The sequence below is a fragment of the Eucyclogobius newberryi genome, unplaced genomic scaffold (assembly GCF_026437365.1).
Source record: "Eucyclogobius newberryi isolate DKJ021-1_F unplaced genomic scaffold, fEucNew1.0.hap1 SCAF_2, whole genome shotgun sequence".
In the NCBI taxonomy this organism is placed as follows: Eukaryota; Metazoa; Chordata; class Actinopteri; order Gobiiformes; family Gobiidae; genus Eucyclogobius; species Eucyclogobius newberryi.
Window position 1 is genome coordinate 7,302,594 of NW_027315834.1, and position 19,782 is coordinate 7,322,375.

Consider the following 19,782-nt stretch of genomic DNA (forward strand, 5'->3'; position numbering starts at 1 on the left):
ATGTCCCGCATTTCTGTCACAACGTTAATGTTTGGAGGTCATCATAGGTCGCTATATGTAATGGCCAGTGTTTATAAAAGCACATAGATGCTGTACTGCCAAAATATTGGTTAAGTTCAGAGTAAAATATAGGGATATCGCCCCTGTAGTTATGTCTTGTAATTGTGACTACTCTTTGCCAAATGGACTCCCTCAAACATTGTGGATATTTTTGACACTGAAGAAGCCAGCTTGGCTAGCTTAGTTAGTAGAGTTTGAGACTGTTGAGCACCACATTGGGTGAGGAAGCTTTCACGCTTGATGGACTGCTTGCCGTAACAACCACTGAAACCTTAGTCATAAGTTTCGTCTGTTGGAATGGATAGTAAAACTAGGAAACCCTCTGTAACCATCTTAGTTTCAAACATGTCACATCATTCTCAGTACCTGTTGAAGTAATCTCCTCATTATATTTACTGTACGTAGATGGAAAGATTTCTGGTGTAAGGATGCCAAAGCATTTACTTTGTGCTGATTTTAGAAAAGTAATCTTCCCGATAAGGGAGAGCAAGCTCAATGTTAGGATTGCTGAAAGTTCCAAGGTGCAAAGTGCCAGGGTCATGGTAAACTCATACCACAAGCAAATGTTGTCTACAAGTGGAGGCATGTGTTCTAATCCCACTCCTGACAATCAGTTTGTCCTATCTTTGAACACATTGCAAGGATGTGAATAGCCTTGTTTGCCCCTGCTTCACTAAAGGTTCTAAATCCATTCACTACACAGCTTTCTTGGATGCACTACTACTGTTACTGCTGTCGACTGACATCTCTATCTCTTTCATCATTATGATTGGTTAACGTAGCTGAAACTGCAATTGCATTTTATGGAAGAAATGGGAATAGAAAATCTTAGGTTGTGTTTGGACAGCAGTGACAAAAAGACTGCATTTGTGTGGTTTAAATATGTGAAAAAGGCTCAGGCCTAATTAGAAAGCCTCAGTAAACAGCAGCAGCACAAACTCAGAGTAATCATTGAGATTAGAGAAGCATGTGGCTTTTGTGTGCGCGATTTGATCCAGATGTTTGGGGAAACAACTTATTGCATCAACATGGGTGTGTGGAATTAGAAAGGTTTACAGTTATTACTACTTCTAAATACCACCTTTACTTCTTGGATAAATTGCTGTCTGCTACTGCTACTATTACAATGATTTGATAAAGCCTACTCCTCCTTGAACCGACACCTTAACGTGGTGGAGGGGTTTGAGTGCCCGAATGATCCCGGGAGCTATGTTGTCGGGGGCTTCATGCCCCTGGTAGGGTCTCCCAAGGCAAACAGGTCCTAGGTGACGGGTCAGACAAAGATCGGTTCAGAAGCCTCTTATGACGACGACACAATCAAGGCAGTTCACGTCGCCCGGATCGGCGTCACCGGGGCCCCATCCTGGAGCCAGGCCTGGGATGGGTGCTCCATGGCGAGCGCCTGGTGGCCGGGTCTTACCCCACGGGGCCCGGCCGGGCACAGCCCGAAAGAGCGACGTGGGGCCGCCCTCCCGTGGGCCCACCACCCGCAGGAGGATCCATAAGGGGCCGGTGCAGAGAGATCTGGGCGGCAGTCGACGGCAGGGGCCTCGGCGACCAGATCTCCAGACACAGAGACTAACTCTGGGGACATGGAATGTCACCTCGCTGGGGGGGAAAGAGCCTGAGCTTGTGCGGGAGGTTGAGCGATACCGACTAGATATAGTCGGCCTCACCTCCACGCACAGTTTGGGCTCTGGAACCCATCTCCTCGAGAGGGGCTGGACGCTCCACTTCTCTGGTGTTGCCCGCGGGGAGAGGCGGCGGGCTGGTGTGGGCTTGCTGATAGCCCCTCAGCTCAGCCGCCACGTGTTGGAGTTTACCCCGGTGAACGAGAGGGTCGCGTCCCTCCGCCTTCGGGTGGGGGACAGGTCTCTCACTGTTGTGGCGGCCTACGGGCCGAACAGCAGTGCAGAGTACCCGGCCTTCTTGGAGTCCTTGGGAGGGGTACTGGACAGTGCACCGACCGGGGACTCCGTTGTTCTACTGGGGGACTTCAACGCCCACGTGGGCAATGACAGTGACACCTGGAGAGGGGTGATCGGGAAGAACGGCTTCCCCGATCTGAACCCGAGCGGTGTTCAGTTATTGGACTTCTGTGCTAGCCACGGATTGTCCATAACGAACACCATGTTCAAGCACAAGGGTGTCCATCAGTGCACGTGGCACCAGGACACCCTAGGCCGGAGGTCAATGATCGACTTAGTTGTCGTGTCATCAGACCTCCGGCCGCGTGTCTTGGACACTCGGGTGAAGAGAGGGGCAGAGTTGTCAACCGATCACCACCTGGTGGTGAGTTGGATCCGCTGGCGGAGGAGGAAGCCGGACAGACTTGGCAGACCCAAGCGCATTGTGAGGGTCTGTTGGGAACGTCTAGTGGAGCCCTCTGTCAGTAGGGTATTCAACTCGCACCTCCGGGAGAGCTTCTCCCATGTCCCGGGGGAGGCTGGGGACATTGAGTCCGAGTGGACCATGTTCTCCGCCTCCATTGTTGATGCGGCTGCTCGGAGCTGTGGTCGCAAGGTCTCCGGTGCCTGTCGTGGCGGCAACCCCCGAACCCGGTGGTGGACACCGGAAGTAAGGGATGCCGTCAGACTAAAGAAGGAGGCCTATCAGGCCACTCTGGCTTGTAGGTCTCCGGAGGTCATCGACGGGTATCGGCAGGCCAAGCGAGCCGCGGCTCGCGCTGTCGCAGAGGCAAAAACCCGGGCCTGGGAGGAGTTCGGGGAGGCCATGGAGGAGGACTATCGGTCGGCACCAAAGAAATTCTGGCAAACCGTCCGGCGCCTCAGAAAGGGGAAGCAGTGTCTCACAAACACCGTTTACGGTGCGGGTGGAGGCCTGCTGACCTCGACTGGGGATGTCGTCGGACGGTGGAAGGAATACTTTGAGGATCTCCTTAATCCCTCAGTCACGTCTTCTGAAGAGGAAGTAGAGACCGGGGACTCGGAGGCTGGCTCATCCATCACCCAAGCTGAAGTCACTGAGGTTGTCCGCAAACTCCTCGGTGGCAGGGCTCCGGGGGTGGATGAGATCCGCCCTGAGTACCTAAAGTATCTGGATGTTGTAGGACTGTCTTGGTTGACACGTCTCTGCAACATCGCGTGGCGTTCGGGGACCGTGCCTCTGGACTGGCAGACCGGGGTGGTGGTCCCTCTGTTCAAGAAGGGGGACCGGAGGGTGTGTTCCAACTACAGAGGGATCACACTCCTCAGCCTCCCGGGTAAGGTCTATTCCAAGGTACTGGAGAGGAGAATCCGACCGATAGTCGAACCTCGGATTCAGGAGGAGCAGAGTGGTTTTCGTCCCGGTCGTGGAACACTGGACCAGCTCTATACCCTCCATCGGGTGCTCGAGGGTTCATGGGAGTTTGCCCAACCAGTCCACATGTGCTTTGTGGATCTGGAGAAGGCTTTTGACCGTGTCCCTCGGGGTGTCCTTTGGGGGGTGCTCCGGGAGTACGGGGTCCGGGGCCCTTTGCTCAGGGCTGTCCGGTCCCTGTATGACCGGAGCAGGAGCTGTGTTCGCATTGCCGGCAGTAAGTCAGACCTGTTCCCAGTGCATGTTGGACTCCGCCAGGGCTGCCCTGTGTCACCGGTTCTGTTCATAATTTTTATGGACAGAATTTCTAGGCGCAGTCAGGGGTCGGAGGGTGTCCGGTTTGGGGACCACAGGATCTCATCTCTGCTGTTTGCAGACGATGTTGTCCTGATGGCTCCATCAAACCCGGACCTGCAACATGCACTGGGACGGTTTGCAGCCGAGTGTGAAGCGGCTGGGATGAGAATCAGCACCTCCAAATCCGAGGCCATGGTTCTCGACCGGAAAAAGGTGGCTTGCCCTCTCCAGGTGGGTGGGGTGTCCTTGCCCCAAGTGGAGGAGTTCAAGTATCTCGGGGTCTTGTTCACGAGTGAGGGAAGGATGGAGCGTGAGATCGACAGGCGGATCGGTGCAGCGGCTGCAGTGATGCAGTCGCTGCATCGGACCGTTGTGGTAAAGAGGGAGCTGAGCCGAAAGGCAAAGCTCTCTATTTACCGGTCGGTCTACGTTCCTACCCTCACCTATGGTCATGAGCTTTGGGTAGTGACCGAAAGAACAAGATCGCGGATACAAGCGGTCGAAATGAGTTTCCTCCGCCGGGTGGCTGGGCGCTCCCTTAGAGATAAGGTGAGGAGCTCGGCCACACGGGGGGAGCTCGGAGTAGAGCCGCTGCTCCTCCACGTCGAGAGGAGCCAGCTGAGGTGGCTCGGGCATCTGTTCCGGATGCCTCCTGGGCGCCTCCCTCGGGAGGTGTTTCAGGCATGTCCCACCGGGAAGAGGCCCCGGGGAAGACCCAGGACACGCTGGAGAGACTATGTCTCTCGGCTGGCCTGGGAACGCCTCGGGATCCCCCCGGAGGAGTTAGAGGAAGTGTCTGGGGAGAAGGAAGTCTGGGAGTCCCTGCTCAGACTGCTGCCCCCGCGACCCGGCCCCGGATAAAGCGGCAGAAGATGGATGGATGGATGGATGATAAAGCCTATTTGGAAAAAAATGTGTCTCACAATTATTATGCACTAGTGTTTAAAGAATTTACATGACAAAAACTATTTTACATTTTTAGTAAGTTTCACACCAAAAGGCAATAGTTCCAGAACACTAGAAATGTTACGAATCAACCTGGAAATACCTGGCATTTAGCTTCAATTACAATAATAAATACATATAATATAATAAAAAATAGTTAATCCTGGTCAAAAACACTGATTATGAATTTCAACGATTGTTTTTTGGTCAGATTTTTCTCTCAACATAAGAGCTTTTCAATGAAAACTTGAACTCCAAATGCCTTTTTCTCCCACTGAGACATAAAGATCAGCCAATAAAAGCGCTGTACCTGATCTGTGCTGTCTTAAAATGTAAAAAACAGAATAGTTCATTTTAAACTCTTTGCGGCAGTCCACTTGCCTGACCAGCCATTACCAACACGTTTTGACAGCCTACTGGGAGGGACTGGCTGGTCATTTAAGCAGTCCACATGTATCTCTCACTTACCTAATGCACTGAGCTTCTTAAATATTCACTGCAATAAGTTTAAAAGCGATTTTCACGAGTTCGCTCAAAGCAATAAAGCTGAAGTCACGGTAAAGCTAACAAACATTAGCATGCTAGTGCTGCACTATAAATATAATTATCTATAATTAGAAGCAGAGAAAGCTCTGTGGTAAAAATGTAAATGCTTTTAAAATATTTCCGCACAGTGGAAAAACTGATTTTACTTTACAGCCCACACTAGTGAAAACATTAAAACTACCTCATTTTACACCAAATACCTTGTTACTTTTAGTTTGTCATCTTTATGTAAAGCAAGGTTTACAGAATCGTACGCCAAAAACAATGAAAAAACATGTTTCAAACTTTATTTGACATCTGCATTTGACAATAGTTGACATAAGTTGAGATAAAGACATACATTTAAGATAGTAAAAATATTCTCTATGACACTGTAATGTTGTTGGTTTCTGTAGTTTTTCCTGGCCGAGAAGGAGGGTCGAAGGACAGAGGACTCTGGGACATCGTCCCTCGCCACCACAGACATTGTTTGACTCCATCGCCACCACAGACATTGCTTGATTCATTTTTCACTGTCGCCCTCAGAGGCAACTGTTGTTGTGATTTTGGGCGTTACAAAAATAAATTGAATTGCATTGAATTGAATTGTAATACAAGGGCAACATGGACACATAAGGTTATCTGAAATATTCACTTTTACAAGGATGATGACTTCACTGGTCCAAAACATTGGTTTTGAGGTCCAAACATAGTCTACAAAGTTACCTTCTTCACCATTATTTATTTGGAAAAAAGAAAATGGCTCTATTAATCCATCTTCTTCCACTTATCCAGGGCCGGATCACGGGGGCAGCAGTCTGAGGAGCTCCAGCACCTCAGGGGGGATTCCGAAGCATTCCCAGGCCAGCCGATAGACATAGGCTCTCCAGTGTGTCCTTGGGGCCACTTCCTGATGGGACATGCCTAGAACACATCCCCAGGGATGCGTCCTGGAGGCTCCAGATCCCATACGTGTGATTATTATATTAGTTTCTCAGGCCATATTTCAGTCTTTTTGTCAATTCTCCTGGACGCGCTAAATGTGAAATTTGAACACAATAATTTTCGTAATCACAATCACAATACTATCACATTTTAATAGTGTGAATGTGAGGCAACAGTGTACCTTCACATGAACCCCTAGTGTGTACATTTAGCACGCCCGTAAGCTAAGTGATCACACATGGGCAGTGCAGTCTATGTGGGGCTTTTTTGTCAGTTTTGGTTCTGCTTTGACATAATATATCATCTTGAGGGGACTGAAATCTTTACACACTCTTGCTTCATGGGGACCTTTGGCAATGAAGTAAATCTTTCAAAATATATTGATGATAAGGTTTAAAGGAGACATATGCTCATTTCAGGTATTTTGTATTAAACTTTAATATACTGCAAAATTCAGACTATAAGCTGTTGCTTTCTTTTGTGAGTTCACAAACTCTTGAGAATCCACCATGTTAGGCTCCCGCTGATTGGTTTGCAGCCCACACCATTGGTTTAACAGGCCAATCACATGGCATTTAGGGCCCACAGGTGGGACTGGAACCAATTACAGAGCAACATTGTGATTTGGGTCAAGTCAAAACAACCCAAAGCAAAGCCGTACTTCTGGCCGTAACATCGGATTTTTTTCCCCCATTGGCTTCCAGTTTAAAACTCACATTTCACTGTAACAAGAAGCGGACTTGAGGCTACGTAACATTTTGTTCGCCTTATTTTTTTCAATAATCACAATTAAGTACAGGGATCTGGGCTGGGATAGGGGGTAAGTCAAAACAGGAATTTTGTGAGCACTGTTGGTTTTCTAATTGGACCATGTCTCAAATACAAACAACATGGTCGAAGCGAAGGCCATCACAGAAAAATGTCACAAACTGCACCATCAATCAAGTACTGGACTGAAATCGACACACGTCAAATTAGAAAATATAATTTTTAGATACATTTTTGACCAAATGGGACATTTCTTATGTATTTTGTTGCCTTTAAAAATATATATAATTTCCTGCTCTCTCTGGTCGTGTTCTGTTTTCTTGTGGATCCCTGATTTCTGTTTTATACCTAAAAACTGTGTGTGTGTGTGTGTGTGTGTGTGTGTGTGTGTGTGTGTGTGTGTCCAAGCCTGATGTTGATAAAATGTGACCACACAAATCCCCAGTAGAGAAAAGATGGAAGCTTGCCAGTGTGTACATACTTTCCTTCACACTCCTCAGGCTTGAATCCGAAAATTTCTTACTTTCACACTGCAAAAAATAAATAAAAATGTATTTTATATTGTCCCTGTCTTTCACAGTTATACTATACTATATACTATAGTTCTATAGTTTTATACAGTTGAATCCTTTCTATTTTTAAGTTGTTTTAGATCAGCATTGCATTTCAAAGATCAAAATGTGAAATAATAATCTATTATGTGGACATTATCACTAAATATCAATGTGAATCAATCAATATCATCATAGTTTGCACTTTTTTGCACAACATCTTTGTTGTGGGGTAAGCCATCTGTTTGTCTCCATGTTTTTGCTTTGTCTAGAATGTTCCATAGTATGCCATCAAACATATCTATAATATATGTATACATTTATTCAATTGCGAGTGTGCGAAAACCTTGAACAAAATACTTTGTTCTTTTGTTTTGTTTTTTGGAGAACAGGAGATAAATAAGTTTAATGCCGTACTGGAGCAAGTTAAGTTACTGCTCTTTTAAGTTCTTACAATAGTTTAAAATTGCCATTTGAGCAACAGAATTCCATTCGATTCAAAGGTTGGTGGTTTGAATCCTGCTCCCGATATAAACATCCTTGATAAAGTGGTCCCATCACTGGCCCACAGGAGACGCTTCCAGGTAGAAAAGCACTATTCATGAATTTGAGTTATCTGTTAGATAATCAGGAAATCTGGAATCTCACTGAAAAAGAAAAGGAGCGATACTTCAAAAGACAAAAGTTTTGGGTTTGTGAACTGCAGGTGAGTCTCTGACACAGAAAAAACTTGCCACAACAAACATTTGCGGACATTTATATCTAAGCTTCCTCATCTACTCACCTTACGGAAAAGCTCTCAAAGCATTCAAGAGTCCATGTTAAATGTGCTCACTGGACAGTCTGAGGAGATTTCTTGGAGTCTATTGGTTCTTCCTGATGGAGAAAAAATTGGGTGACAAACATAACACACATTGGTGATGTAATAGAAAAATAACAGCAAAGAGATGCCACACCAGCTTCTGTCCTCAAAATTGCAGCACTGTGTGATTTATTTTTAAAATTAATAATAATAACATCGATTATACTTGATATGTATAAGTTTGGCATAAGTAAATAAAGAAGAAGACATTGGAAACCAGTAAACAAACACGTTTTAAATTAACTAACTCATTACTAACTCGTTAACAGTTGTAGGGTCTCAAATGATAGATGTTTAATTTAGTGGTCAAGGAGGGTTTTAGCCATGTTATTCATAACCAGAGCTTTGCTCAAAAAAAGGCTAAATACACGTTCCAAACCGCAGCTCGTTAAAGGTGCCATAACATGCTTTTTTCACGTTTCGTAGTCTATCCTAAGTGTATAATTGATAATAATAAGGGTTGTGCAACACCCTTAACATAATAGTTTAGAAATATCACCCAGACCTTGGACCCCCTCACCAACCCGGAAATGCAAACGGCTTGGTTTGATATTCGCCCCCACCCTTGCGAAGAGCGATCTGGCTCCCCCGCCCAACCCGTGACGTAGTCTCAGAGCGCGTGTGTGCCCCGCCCACCCGTGACGTAGTGTTTGCCCCACAGCTGTCAGCTCCGCGATGCGCAGCTCCGCGCCAGTGAGTGAGAAACGATAGAACTTCAGATCAACACTACTTTGAGACTAAATAAATCTGGTGTTTTTTCTACAGCGTACGCAGAACGCTGTAGAATATAAGTCTTATGTCCATCGCGCTCTTATTTCCTGGTTTTTCGGTATCGGATAGAACTTCTCTCCGTTTATTTTCCCGGTTGCTGCATCAAGTGCCACATAAACCTTCACCATTGTGATAGTAGTAAAGAGTGCGATATCATTAATGACGTTTTGGGCCTCTTTGAGCCGTGTTTTGTCGTAAATCGAAGCAGAAAAACTCCGGGCTTGTAGGGAGACACGAGCAGCGCGGAGCCGGGGGGAAGGGGGCGGGAGGCGGCAGGCGGGAGGGGGAGGCGGGTGGAGGGGGGGAGAGGGGGGGGGGGGGGGGGGGATGATGACGCGTGCCTGTGGGTATGACGCGGTCTTGTAGACACCCACGTCAGTTTGGAGATTCGAGGAAAGGAGATAGTCTGTAATATAGCTAAACACTGCGGGAATCAATCAAAAAAAACACTCTGGGTACATATATGAAGCACAAATAGCAATGTAAGAAGGTTAAAAGCTCTGAAAAGCCGATTTTGCATGTTATGGGACCTTTGAGTCTAAAGGGAGAATTCTCAGCTTACGGACCTTCTACTTATCCTAAGAAATCAAGAGTCAGTTATCTTTTGTGTGGTTTATTTATCAAAACAATTTAATCAGCAAAGTTGAGCATACAGAGTTTCCTACATATCAAATCAACAGGTTATGATGAATATCAACTTCAAGATGCAAGTAATCTGTTAACCTAGGGTTTTGCCTTGATTGAACAAAAATATGACGCTTACTATATCAAAAGGGGTGCGATGAGGAGGACTCGCTGGGACGTGAGAGTGAGGGGAAAAAGCTAAGCCAGAGTTTTTTCCCCAAAACGTGCCACAACTGCAAATTAAGGCCACAAGCTGAAATAGGCTTACTGATTTGGTGTGGTTCGGTCCGGCGTTGTCCTATTCTCCGGCGTGGATCCGTGGAAAAGAACGGTGGAACCGGGCCTGGGCCGTCTCAGTCGTGTACCAGCAGGAAAATCCGCACGCGCTGCGTTGTGTCGAAGGGGCGTGGTGGCGGCCTGGCCTGTCGAGTAGCGCGGCTTAAGAGTCTTTTTCCCGAAGGGTGTAGCTGTTAGCTCACGTTAGCGAAAGTGTCCAGTTATCTTAAGGTGATAACTTTTCTCAGATCAAAACGTATGCACTGATCTACAAAAACGACGTAGGTTGCTCCAAAAGCAAATCAAATAAAGCAGTAAACAAGATTAAGTGTCTTAGTTGGGCTTTCCGCGCGTGGAAAAGGTGTTCTCCAGGTGAGGTTGCTTCTGGTTGTGAGGAAGACAAAAAGGCCTGGCCAAGCCTTTGTCTTCAACTGCGTGGTAGTGCCTTGCTCAAGATGGAAAAGATCAAAAGTTAAAGTTCCAAGGGAACGACAAAAAAGAGAACAAAAGAGAGAGATGTCTGCCTGCGGCAAGAGTTTTGGTGCTCGCGCCGGGGCACGGCTTCTCCTCTTTTAACGCGGATAAGGCAATAAAACCCCTGGTTAACGATTCAATACATGTTAATACAATTATAGCGGTTTGTGCACTTTATTCCCTGAGAAACAAACATTTTTCTTTATCTTTGGTGCATATACACTTGTTCATTTCCAAAATCAAAGCATAGTGTTAATTATAAGACAAAGTTAGAAAGCAGTACACTTGACATAACATTCATTGTCCATTTATCTGCTCGCAGTTTTTCTTCCTAGCTTTTTGGGCACAGTTTCAGAGATAACGTGTAGGTGACTTTATTCAAAATAAAATGGAAGATAACATACAAGACAGACCTCGCTCTCACCTGCTATGCTGCACTCACTTTCTGCCTGCTAGGGGGTGCGCGCAAGCCAAAAATCCCACAAGAAAACAATATCAGCGATCCCTTGTATAACCTATATTTTTTGCCTACAATCCCTTTGCTTTGCTGATCACAGTAACATAATTATTACAATATAAATTATAAGGGTTTATTTATATTCTATGTTGACAGATCACCACAATACACCATACAATTTATTTAAGTAAAACTCACCACATTGCTGTTACCCTACATTTACTCCTCAAATACAAAGTAGTGGTTATAATGACGGAGAAGGAGTTAGCATCACAAGAGTCACTAGTTGTGCAATGCACATTCTCACAACACTCGTGTTTGCTGCCGCAGCTGTGAAACAAACGGCTGCATTACCAATTTGAAAAAGTAACTTGGGCAGTACTTGATGAGTAATCTAAAATGATGAGAGAAAAAAACATGTTTTATTCTGAAACATTACTAGCTAACGCATTACACCCAACTCTGCACAAAATGTGACTCTGACAGTCTAACCATTTTTACAGTGTATTTTGCTTCCTCGAGGTCCTCCCTCTCCTCACATGGCCCCCATTTCACACACACACACACACACACACACACTTACTACACATGCTCATTGTATTTTGTGTGTCATGTTTCACAGAATTACTTCAAACTTTCTAGGAAATTAGACCCGTCTGGTTCTCATTGTACAAGGGAGTGGGGTAACTATTCCTCACACGTTCTTGTTTTGTTATGTACCTAAGCTAAACTATGTACAAAAGCACAAATCCTACGATAGTCCTGTAAATCCTGCTATTAAGATCTGGAAATGGGTACAGCATACAGCCCTATACTGTTGACTGTAGCATTTACCTATTCTGATTTTTGAGAAACCCATCAAGGACAAGATGCAAAAAGTTTTAGCTACATTTGAAGTAATAAAGAAATAAAAATAACTTTCCTCTCAGACTTGTTCTTTCTACAGATACAAGCAAGTGGTGCACCCTCTGGCTTTTTATTGACATTACTGATTTTTATAGAAACTGTAACTTAACTGTAATTACTTTATGCTTAGCTTAGTCTTAATGACACTTCCATTAGACGTTACATGTCAGACAGCGCACGTTGACAGGGTGCAGCCCTGTTTCTATACCGTACATACCCTGTGTTTAGGTTGAATGTTTATTTTGGCCACAGCAGCACATTTTAAACCTGTGAGCTCATAAAGAACAGTGTGTGCCTGTCATCGCATGAATGACTTGAATATGTACAACACGAGTACACAAGTTGAATTTTAATTTTGACAATACATGGCCTCTATGTGGATATTATGTGTGTTTTTATTGAGGGGAAATAATATTACTTAAACCACAACTGTTTTTACTGCAGCTTCTCTTGGCTATCCATTTCGAGCTTTATAGCAAATAAACTTATCAACATGTTAAGATTTTGTTTTGTTTGATCGTATTGTTTATTACGGGTTGCTTTAATTTGATTACATTTTAGCAAGTGGGAATACGTCTAGTCAGAATAAACCATAAACGTGGACAATGCTTCTCTCTCCTGGCCGAGTTAAAACATTACACATACTTTATGTTACAGTTTTTTACGATTGAATAAACACCATTTTTATTGTTTTGTTTTAATTAGCAAAACCTTACACACAATTAGCACAACCACAAACCCAATTAGCAAAACACCTTAGCTCCATTGCAAAATGAAACACTCTTATAAAAACTATACACTAACTTATCAAAACCATATTTTTTTAACATATGAAACACACGTTGCATATGACTTAACTATGTTTGCACCAGTTACACACTGCTGTGGAAAACCTTAAACACTTTTGGCTAGTTCTGCTTCTAAGTGCATAGAGTCGTATTGGTGAAGTACACAGTGAATTTGCAAAACATGGCTCGGATTTGCACAACTGGAAACACAATGTCTGCTCACACTTTGTGCAAAACAACACAAACAGTGAACACTACACACACTTGTATGCATCACTGTAGACACCACACAGGACACAAGACTAATGCTGTTGACGTCATTTTTTTCCCCATAAACTCAAGCAAACATGGCAAAATAAAAATAAAAAAATCCCAGTTTTCATGAACATAACATTTTATCCATTACAAAAAAGAACCCTCCCAAACTCCTCCCCCTCTTCCTCCTGCTTGAAGTCTTCCTCTTCTTCTACCTCCACCCCCACCTCCACCTCCACCTCTACCTCCACCTCTGGCACGGCCTCCGCCTCCTTCTCCTCCTCCTCCTTCTCCTCCGATTCCCCGTCTCATCCTCACTCTTCCTTTTTCTCTTCCTTTCATTTTGGTTCAGTTTGGTGAACTCACCTGCTGCATTTTTATAGTGCTTAAACTTGATTGGTGTGTCTACAATTAAGCAATCTTGTGTTTGGTCACCTAATGGCAGTGTTCAATGGATTGGCACATGGGTGTGGTCATTTGACAGTCAGTGCTTTAGAATTGCAAGGAAGTGACATCTTGATATACTTCTGTGTCTTAAATGCAATACAAGTGTGTTCAGTGTTGCAAATCACTGTGTGTATTGTTTTGCACAAAGTGTGAACTGACTTATTGTGTTTACAATGGTGCAAATCTGAGGCCGAGTTTTGCTCCTTGAGTGTAAGGTTTTGATAATTGGGCAAAACTTTAGATTTTAGTGTTTATTCAATCATAAAAAACTGTAAAACTACTGTAGTATTGAAACTAGAAACTCATTTGAAATAATTTAAAATTATCACTGTAGTATCGAAATTAGTATTGAGCCTATTTCTTATCATTGAAATCAAGTTTAAAATGTTATTGTAACTACACTAGCCCATTGCACAAAGGTAATCTATTAAAATGGTATACCAATGCTGAAGTTTATTTGTAGTTCACAATTTCCACAAAAGTCATTTGCAGGAAAAGATAAATTGAAATACTAAATCACAAAACTATCATGTAAAAAGATAATTGTAAAAAGTACTTTAAAAGAGAAGAGTACAGATCAAACCCTTCAGACATAATGCACAGCTCAAATTTTAGACAGAGTAGAAGTTTTAACTGCATAAAACTGAAATTCAGCTTTCCCTGCTGATTCTAACTCTGGCACCAGCAGGAGGCCGGTTTCTGAGGCTTACGTTTAGTCCCGACTCTGGCATCAGCAGGAGGCCAGTCCATGGCCTGACTCTTTAGAGTCTACTGGAGACAAATGCATGGATAAATCTCAAGTCTGGTTTAGACACTATACTTTCGATTTTGTTTTTCAGATGGTAAAAGCTGCTAATGTTATTGATTTGACGTGGCTCTTATAGTTCAAGAGTGAGTCCATCATTACCCCGAGATTTCTAACTTGATTTGTAAATTTTAGAATGCACAATTTACTTTCCGTTTTTCTCCTCCACAGTGTCACGCCAAGATTCTAAAAAGTTACATACAGTATCATTTTATCAGTCTATCTCTATAAATAAAATGAATATTGTTTTTCCAGAGCGGTCCCCCCTTCACTCTGAACATGAATCAGTACGCCACAAAGAAGACAGCGGCAGAGGGCATGCTTGACATCGCTTTGTTTCTGGCCAACATCACTCACATGAAGACTGTCATCGAGCAGGGAGCTGGCTACAGGTGAGGTCACAGCTAGTCACAAATATCACAGACAGTGAGCAGTAAATAGCTGTCATGTAAACAGCAATTAGTTTGCAAAAAATACATCTTGACGATAGAATAAAAATATTTATTGTCACAATAGCTGGGGAAATAACTGAATGTGTGCAGTACTCTTTTATAAAATAATGTAATTATATAAAACCACTTGACTGTAATAAAGATAAGTGTTCATTAAACTCCTGTTGAAGTGTTTTATTTAGGGTAACCTTATTACCTTAAAATAAAAAAGAACGGAGTTGCCATTATATTTTGAAGTGAGCAGGAGGGAGAGTAATGCCGATTTGGAACTTTACTCCACCTTTCTTGTTTGATGAAAATTATACCATTAATATATCCTTACTTACTGTTAAATAATTGCCCAAACTCTGAAAACTGATCCCGCAACTAGGTTACACAACATATTTGTCTATGCTATAGCTTTACCTTAATCTTATCCATCTCCAAGGAGACAAGCTGGTGCTGCCACCAGGTCAAGATGCAGGTCAGATCTGTGGAGAGGCTATTCAATTCACTGTCACGGGTATGGGGAAGACCCAAAAGCAACACAGGCAGACAGAATATCAGTCCGTAATGACCTTTATTTATCACAGCAGACTTTAACAGTTTATACAGAGTCAGGGTGAAAAGTCTTTTGTGATCTTCGAACTGGCAGGCAGGTCCAGAGGTGAGCAGTTTAGCCACAGAGCTGAGCAGGCGTCTTACCAGGAGGGAACAGGCAAAACTCGGGGTCGAAGACAGAAGGCTGAGGTAATATCCAGGGCAGAGACGAGGCGGGCAGGTCGGGGACAGACGAGGTCGGCAACAGGTGATCAGTACGCGGAAAAACGCTGGAAAGTCACGCATAACACAAGAACAATCTGGCACTGAAGCAGAGACAGGAGCAGGCTTAAATGCAGCCAGCGCTGTCACAGGTGTGGGGAGTGGGTCTGATGAGGAGGCGTGGCTAACAGGTAGAGTGGAGGGATTGTACCGTTGGGATTTGTTTAGAACAGTGGATGAAGGGGAAATTAGGGTAGAGTAGGGTCTGTAGGGTGCACCTTAGATTTTAAATCACTGTGAATATGAAGCATAAAGAAGTAATACAAGTTCCAGATGGTGGCAGTAATGCATGCTTTAAATGTTTGCCAACCGCCATAAAACCCCACTAGAACAAGAAGAAGAAGAGGAAGGTAGAGTGGATCAGAGACAGGTGTAGGGAGTGCGTCTGATGAGGAGGTGTGGCTGACTGGTAGAGTGGAAACAGGAGATGAGCAGACTGACACGCACATTAAGAATGCACGTTTTCTTTATAAAAGCTGCTGTAATTGAATAGATTATACCCTCATTACAAAATGTTTACTTACCGTAATCTTCCATTTGTATAAATTCCCCACAGGTATTTTTCCCCTTAATTTTTACATATCATCATCTTTATTGGTAACATTCAAGGAGCAGAGACAATAAACCACGACAATTTATGTCCATTTGATCAATTTGTGTTAAAATGACTTTACGCACTGAGGTCCTGTATATATACACACACACCATTATTTGGGTTACAAAACACTGAATATTTAATATATTCTTGTTTTACACAGGTACTACGCTGCTGTCCTGACCCTGATCTCCTTCTCACTGGCTCTGCAGATATTGGCTGGAGTCCTGATTGTTATCATTGGTAAGCTTCGTTACCTTATATTACATTCTATTATGAGCAGTCAGAATATCTTGTAATACTATAATTTGTGTCATAACAAATCATTTAAACACACTAACTCTCCAAATATGCATTCAACCAGGAAAAACAGCCAGGAGAAGCATATTATTGACACAATGTAGATAATTGCAACTCAGTCCTTTATCTTTGATTTTGACATAAAAATTTGTCTGATTGAAATAAATAAGGGTCCAAGAAGGTTCATTTGAAGAGTTCATTAGCAAAAACAGATATCTCAGATATTTTATACCATCATCTACTCATATTACCAACAGTAGTAGAGGGGATTTGCTCAAGAAGGGATGGAATAATATTTCTGTTGCACAAAAAATATGTTATTGCTGCAAATAAGTATTATAAGTAATAAGTATAAGTAGTTATTTTTTGGTCCAGAAGCCAAAGATTTCCTGTAGTTCTTGACCAAGCTTGCGAACACTGCAGCTGGGATTTTGGCCCACTCTTCCACACAGATCTTTTCTAAATCTGTCAGTTTTTGGAGTTGTGCCTGAGCAACACAGAGTTTCAGCTCCCTGCAAAGATTTTTTTATTGGATTTGGGTCTGGAGACTGGCTAGGCCACTCCAGTACCTTGATATGTTTCTTACTCCTTGGTTATCCTGTCTGTGTGCTTCGGGTCATTGTCATGTTGAAGACCCAGCCACAACCCATCTTCAATGCTCTGACTGAGGGAAAGAGGTTTGGTACCCAGAATCTCACAATACATGGCCCCATTCATTCTCTCCTTAATATAGTGCAGTCTTCCTGTCCCCCGTGCAGAAAAGCACCCCCAAGCATGATGTTTCCACCCTCATGCTTCACAGTAGAGATGGTGTTCTTGGGATGTTACTCCTCCTTCTTCTTCCTCCAAACACGGTCAGCGGAGTTTATACCAAAATGTTCTATTTTGATCTCAACTGACCACATGATTTCCTCCCATGACTCCTCGATCATCCAGATGGTCATTGGCAACTTCAGTTGGGCCTGGACATGTGCTGACTTAAGCAGAGGAACCTTCTATGCGATGCATCCATCCATCTTCTTCCATTTCTAAGCAGGGACTCCCAGACTCCTCCCCAGACACTTTACCCAACTCCTCCGGGCGAGGCGATCCCAGGCCAGCCGAGAGACATAGTCTCTCCAACGTGAGACTATGTCCCACTCTTCCCAGTGGGACATGCCCGAAACACCTCCCTAGGGAGGCGCCCAGGAGGCATCCGGAACAGATGCCCGAGCCACCTCAGCTGGCTCCTCTCGACGTGGAGGAGCAGCGGCTCTACTCCGAGCACCGAGAAAACTAATTTCTACCGCTTGTATCCGCGATCTTGTCCTTTCGGTCATTACCCAAAGCTCATGACCATAGATGAGGGTAGGAACGTAGATTGACCGGTAAATCGAGAGCTTTGCCTTTCGACTCAGCTCCTTCTTTACCACAACAGTCCGATGCAGAGACTGCATCACTGCAGCCGCTGCACCGATCCGCCTGTCAATCTCACGTTCCATCCTTCCCTCACTCGTGAACAAGACCCCAAGATACTTGAACTGCTCCACTTGGGGCAAGTGGGCCACCTTTTTCCGTTTGAGAACCATGGCCTCAGATTTGGTGGTGCTTGGAGGCCTTCTATGCGATGCATGATTTTAAACCATGACGTAGTGTATTACTGATAGTAACCTTTGAAACTGCTCCAGCTCTGTCCCAGCTTTCTTCTGGTCATTGACCAGCTCCTCCCATAGTTCTGGGCTGATTTTTCAGACCCCTTCCATGATTTCTTAATGGGAGAACTTGCTAAGTCGCAGGGTGTTCAAATACTTCAGTATCTGTTTTTGCAACTTAAGTCTTCATTTAGTCTTGTAAGTTGATTTTCAAATGTATAATCTTAAATGGTTTCTTTTCAGACCCACGTTTGTTTGTTAAGATGACAGTTTTGACATTTTCACTTGCAGTGTTATTCAGAGTGTTACGTGATGTTGCTGTGATGTGTCTCATCAGCTCACTTTGGTGCTATCTTCCTACTAACATCACTGGGACAGAAGACAAAAAACATTTCCTGTCAGATTAAGGAGGCCATAGAAATACAGAAACATGCCACAGGACAATAAACAGGGATGAAACTGCCTTTTGATTCTCACACACCTGGGATACTGTCCTGAAGAAGTCATACTGCAGTCATTCTGCCTCTAACTGTGAAGCTGGTGCCAAAATCTGTGTAAAAGACACATCACAGCAACGTCACGTGACACACAGAAAAGGACTGCAAGTGAGCTTTGTCAAAAACAAACTGGTCTGAAGAAAGAAGCTTTTAAAGGGCATATACTATGCAGAGACGTTTTTGAACATTTAATCATTTTTCCCTCAAAATCATACTGAAGCTGTATTTAGCTTATTTTACACTTTTTTTGTTTGATTAAACCTGTTTATTAAATTTTCTCTCTCTGAGCTTCCGAAAACATTCAGGAGTGCTACATTGTAGAAAAATACTAAGTTTGTGCTGCCCAGTGGTCGAGTGGTTAAGTCACAGCTCACATCTGCCAGGCTCCTGGTGCAGCCAGCCGCAATGTTGTGAATTCAAATCTCAACTTCGCCTCTTTACTGCATGTCTTCTCTCTACCCCCTTTCGCTCTCATCTCTCCTGTCGAATAAAGCCTACAAGTCAAAAATCCTGTGCTTTTCTTAAATCCATAAATCATCGCCAGACTCGTTTTGGATATTTGAGCATTCCTGCCTCAAATCACTTTCATTATAACTGCGTGCTTACAATTACCATATCAGGGGCACGCTAAGTTTGTTTATCTCTATGTAATTCCCTCAGTAGCCAGGAGATGGATCTCTAACTCAATTTGTGACATGGGAACGGCCTGACTGATGGAAAGCCACATGCTTTTTTAGACCAATTTTTTGGTTTTCTATATGGAAAAGCAGAGAGACTAAATAGCATGATTAAAGGCCAAAAATAATACAAATAATGCATAATATGTGTCCTTTAAAATAAACGATAAAGGTGTTTTTCAAAAGTAGCAGACAGGACAGGAAACACGGTCTTCCTGGTTGAATTTGCACTTAATTTCTCAGAAGTCAGTGTAAATATGAATGAGTTGAAGAAGTTTTGTATAGGTGCATGTGCATGTGTCCTTACAGCTCGGAGGGATCTTAACATTGAAGCCAACCACAAGCGCCTGAACAGTCTCAACAACCGTCTGACAGCTCTCGTCTTCATCATCTTTTTCACCAATGTCCTCATCTCCGTTATGGGCATGGAGCGCACTGGCCTCTTTAGGATGCACTTCTGATTAGAGCTGGGCGACGCCATATGAAAATTCAAAAAAGTGATCTAAACTGAAGACGATCTACCAAATTGGAGCGATTGTTATATTGTCTATTATTCCAGTGATATTCCGTCGAATACATCTGAGACCTCGCAGCTGTATTCGCGTATACAGCTGTATGAGCGTATACCAACCATTAAATTGTTATGCTATCTTGCTCAATAACACGACACAGTATGGCATGTTAATATGAATTAATTCATTAACAATTTGATTTATATATAATTTTCTTGACACCCACAGTGCTTTATGTTG

At 43.6% G+C, this 19,782-nt stretch overlaps 1 protein-coding gene across 3 annotated transcripts in view; it reads left to right on the forward strand.

The window, feature by feature from the left end:
* LOC140367233 (ninjurin-2-like) overlaps positions 1-19,782 on the forward strand; it is a 208,302-nt gene that overhangs the window by 182,845 nt on the left and 5,675 nt on the right. For 2 of the 3 annotated variants that reach the window (XM_072453592.1, XM_072453593.1), the window contains exons 2-3: positions 14,333-14,469; positions 16,089-16,168. In XM_072453592.1, coding sequence (XP_072309693.1) covers positions 14,333-14,469; positions 16,089-16,168 — 217 coding nt within the window. Of the gene's footprint in view, positions 1-14,332; positions 14,470-16,088; positions 16,169-19,339; positions 19,568-19,782 lie in introns of those variants that run through there. The other variant, XM_072453594.1, reaches the window with a different exon arrangement.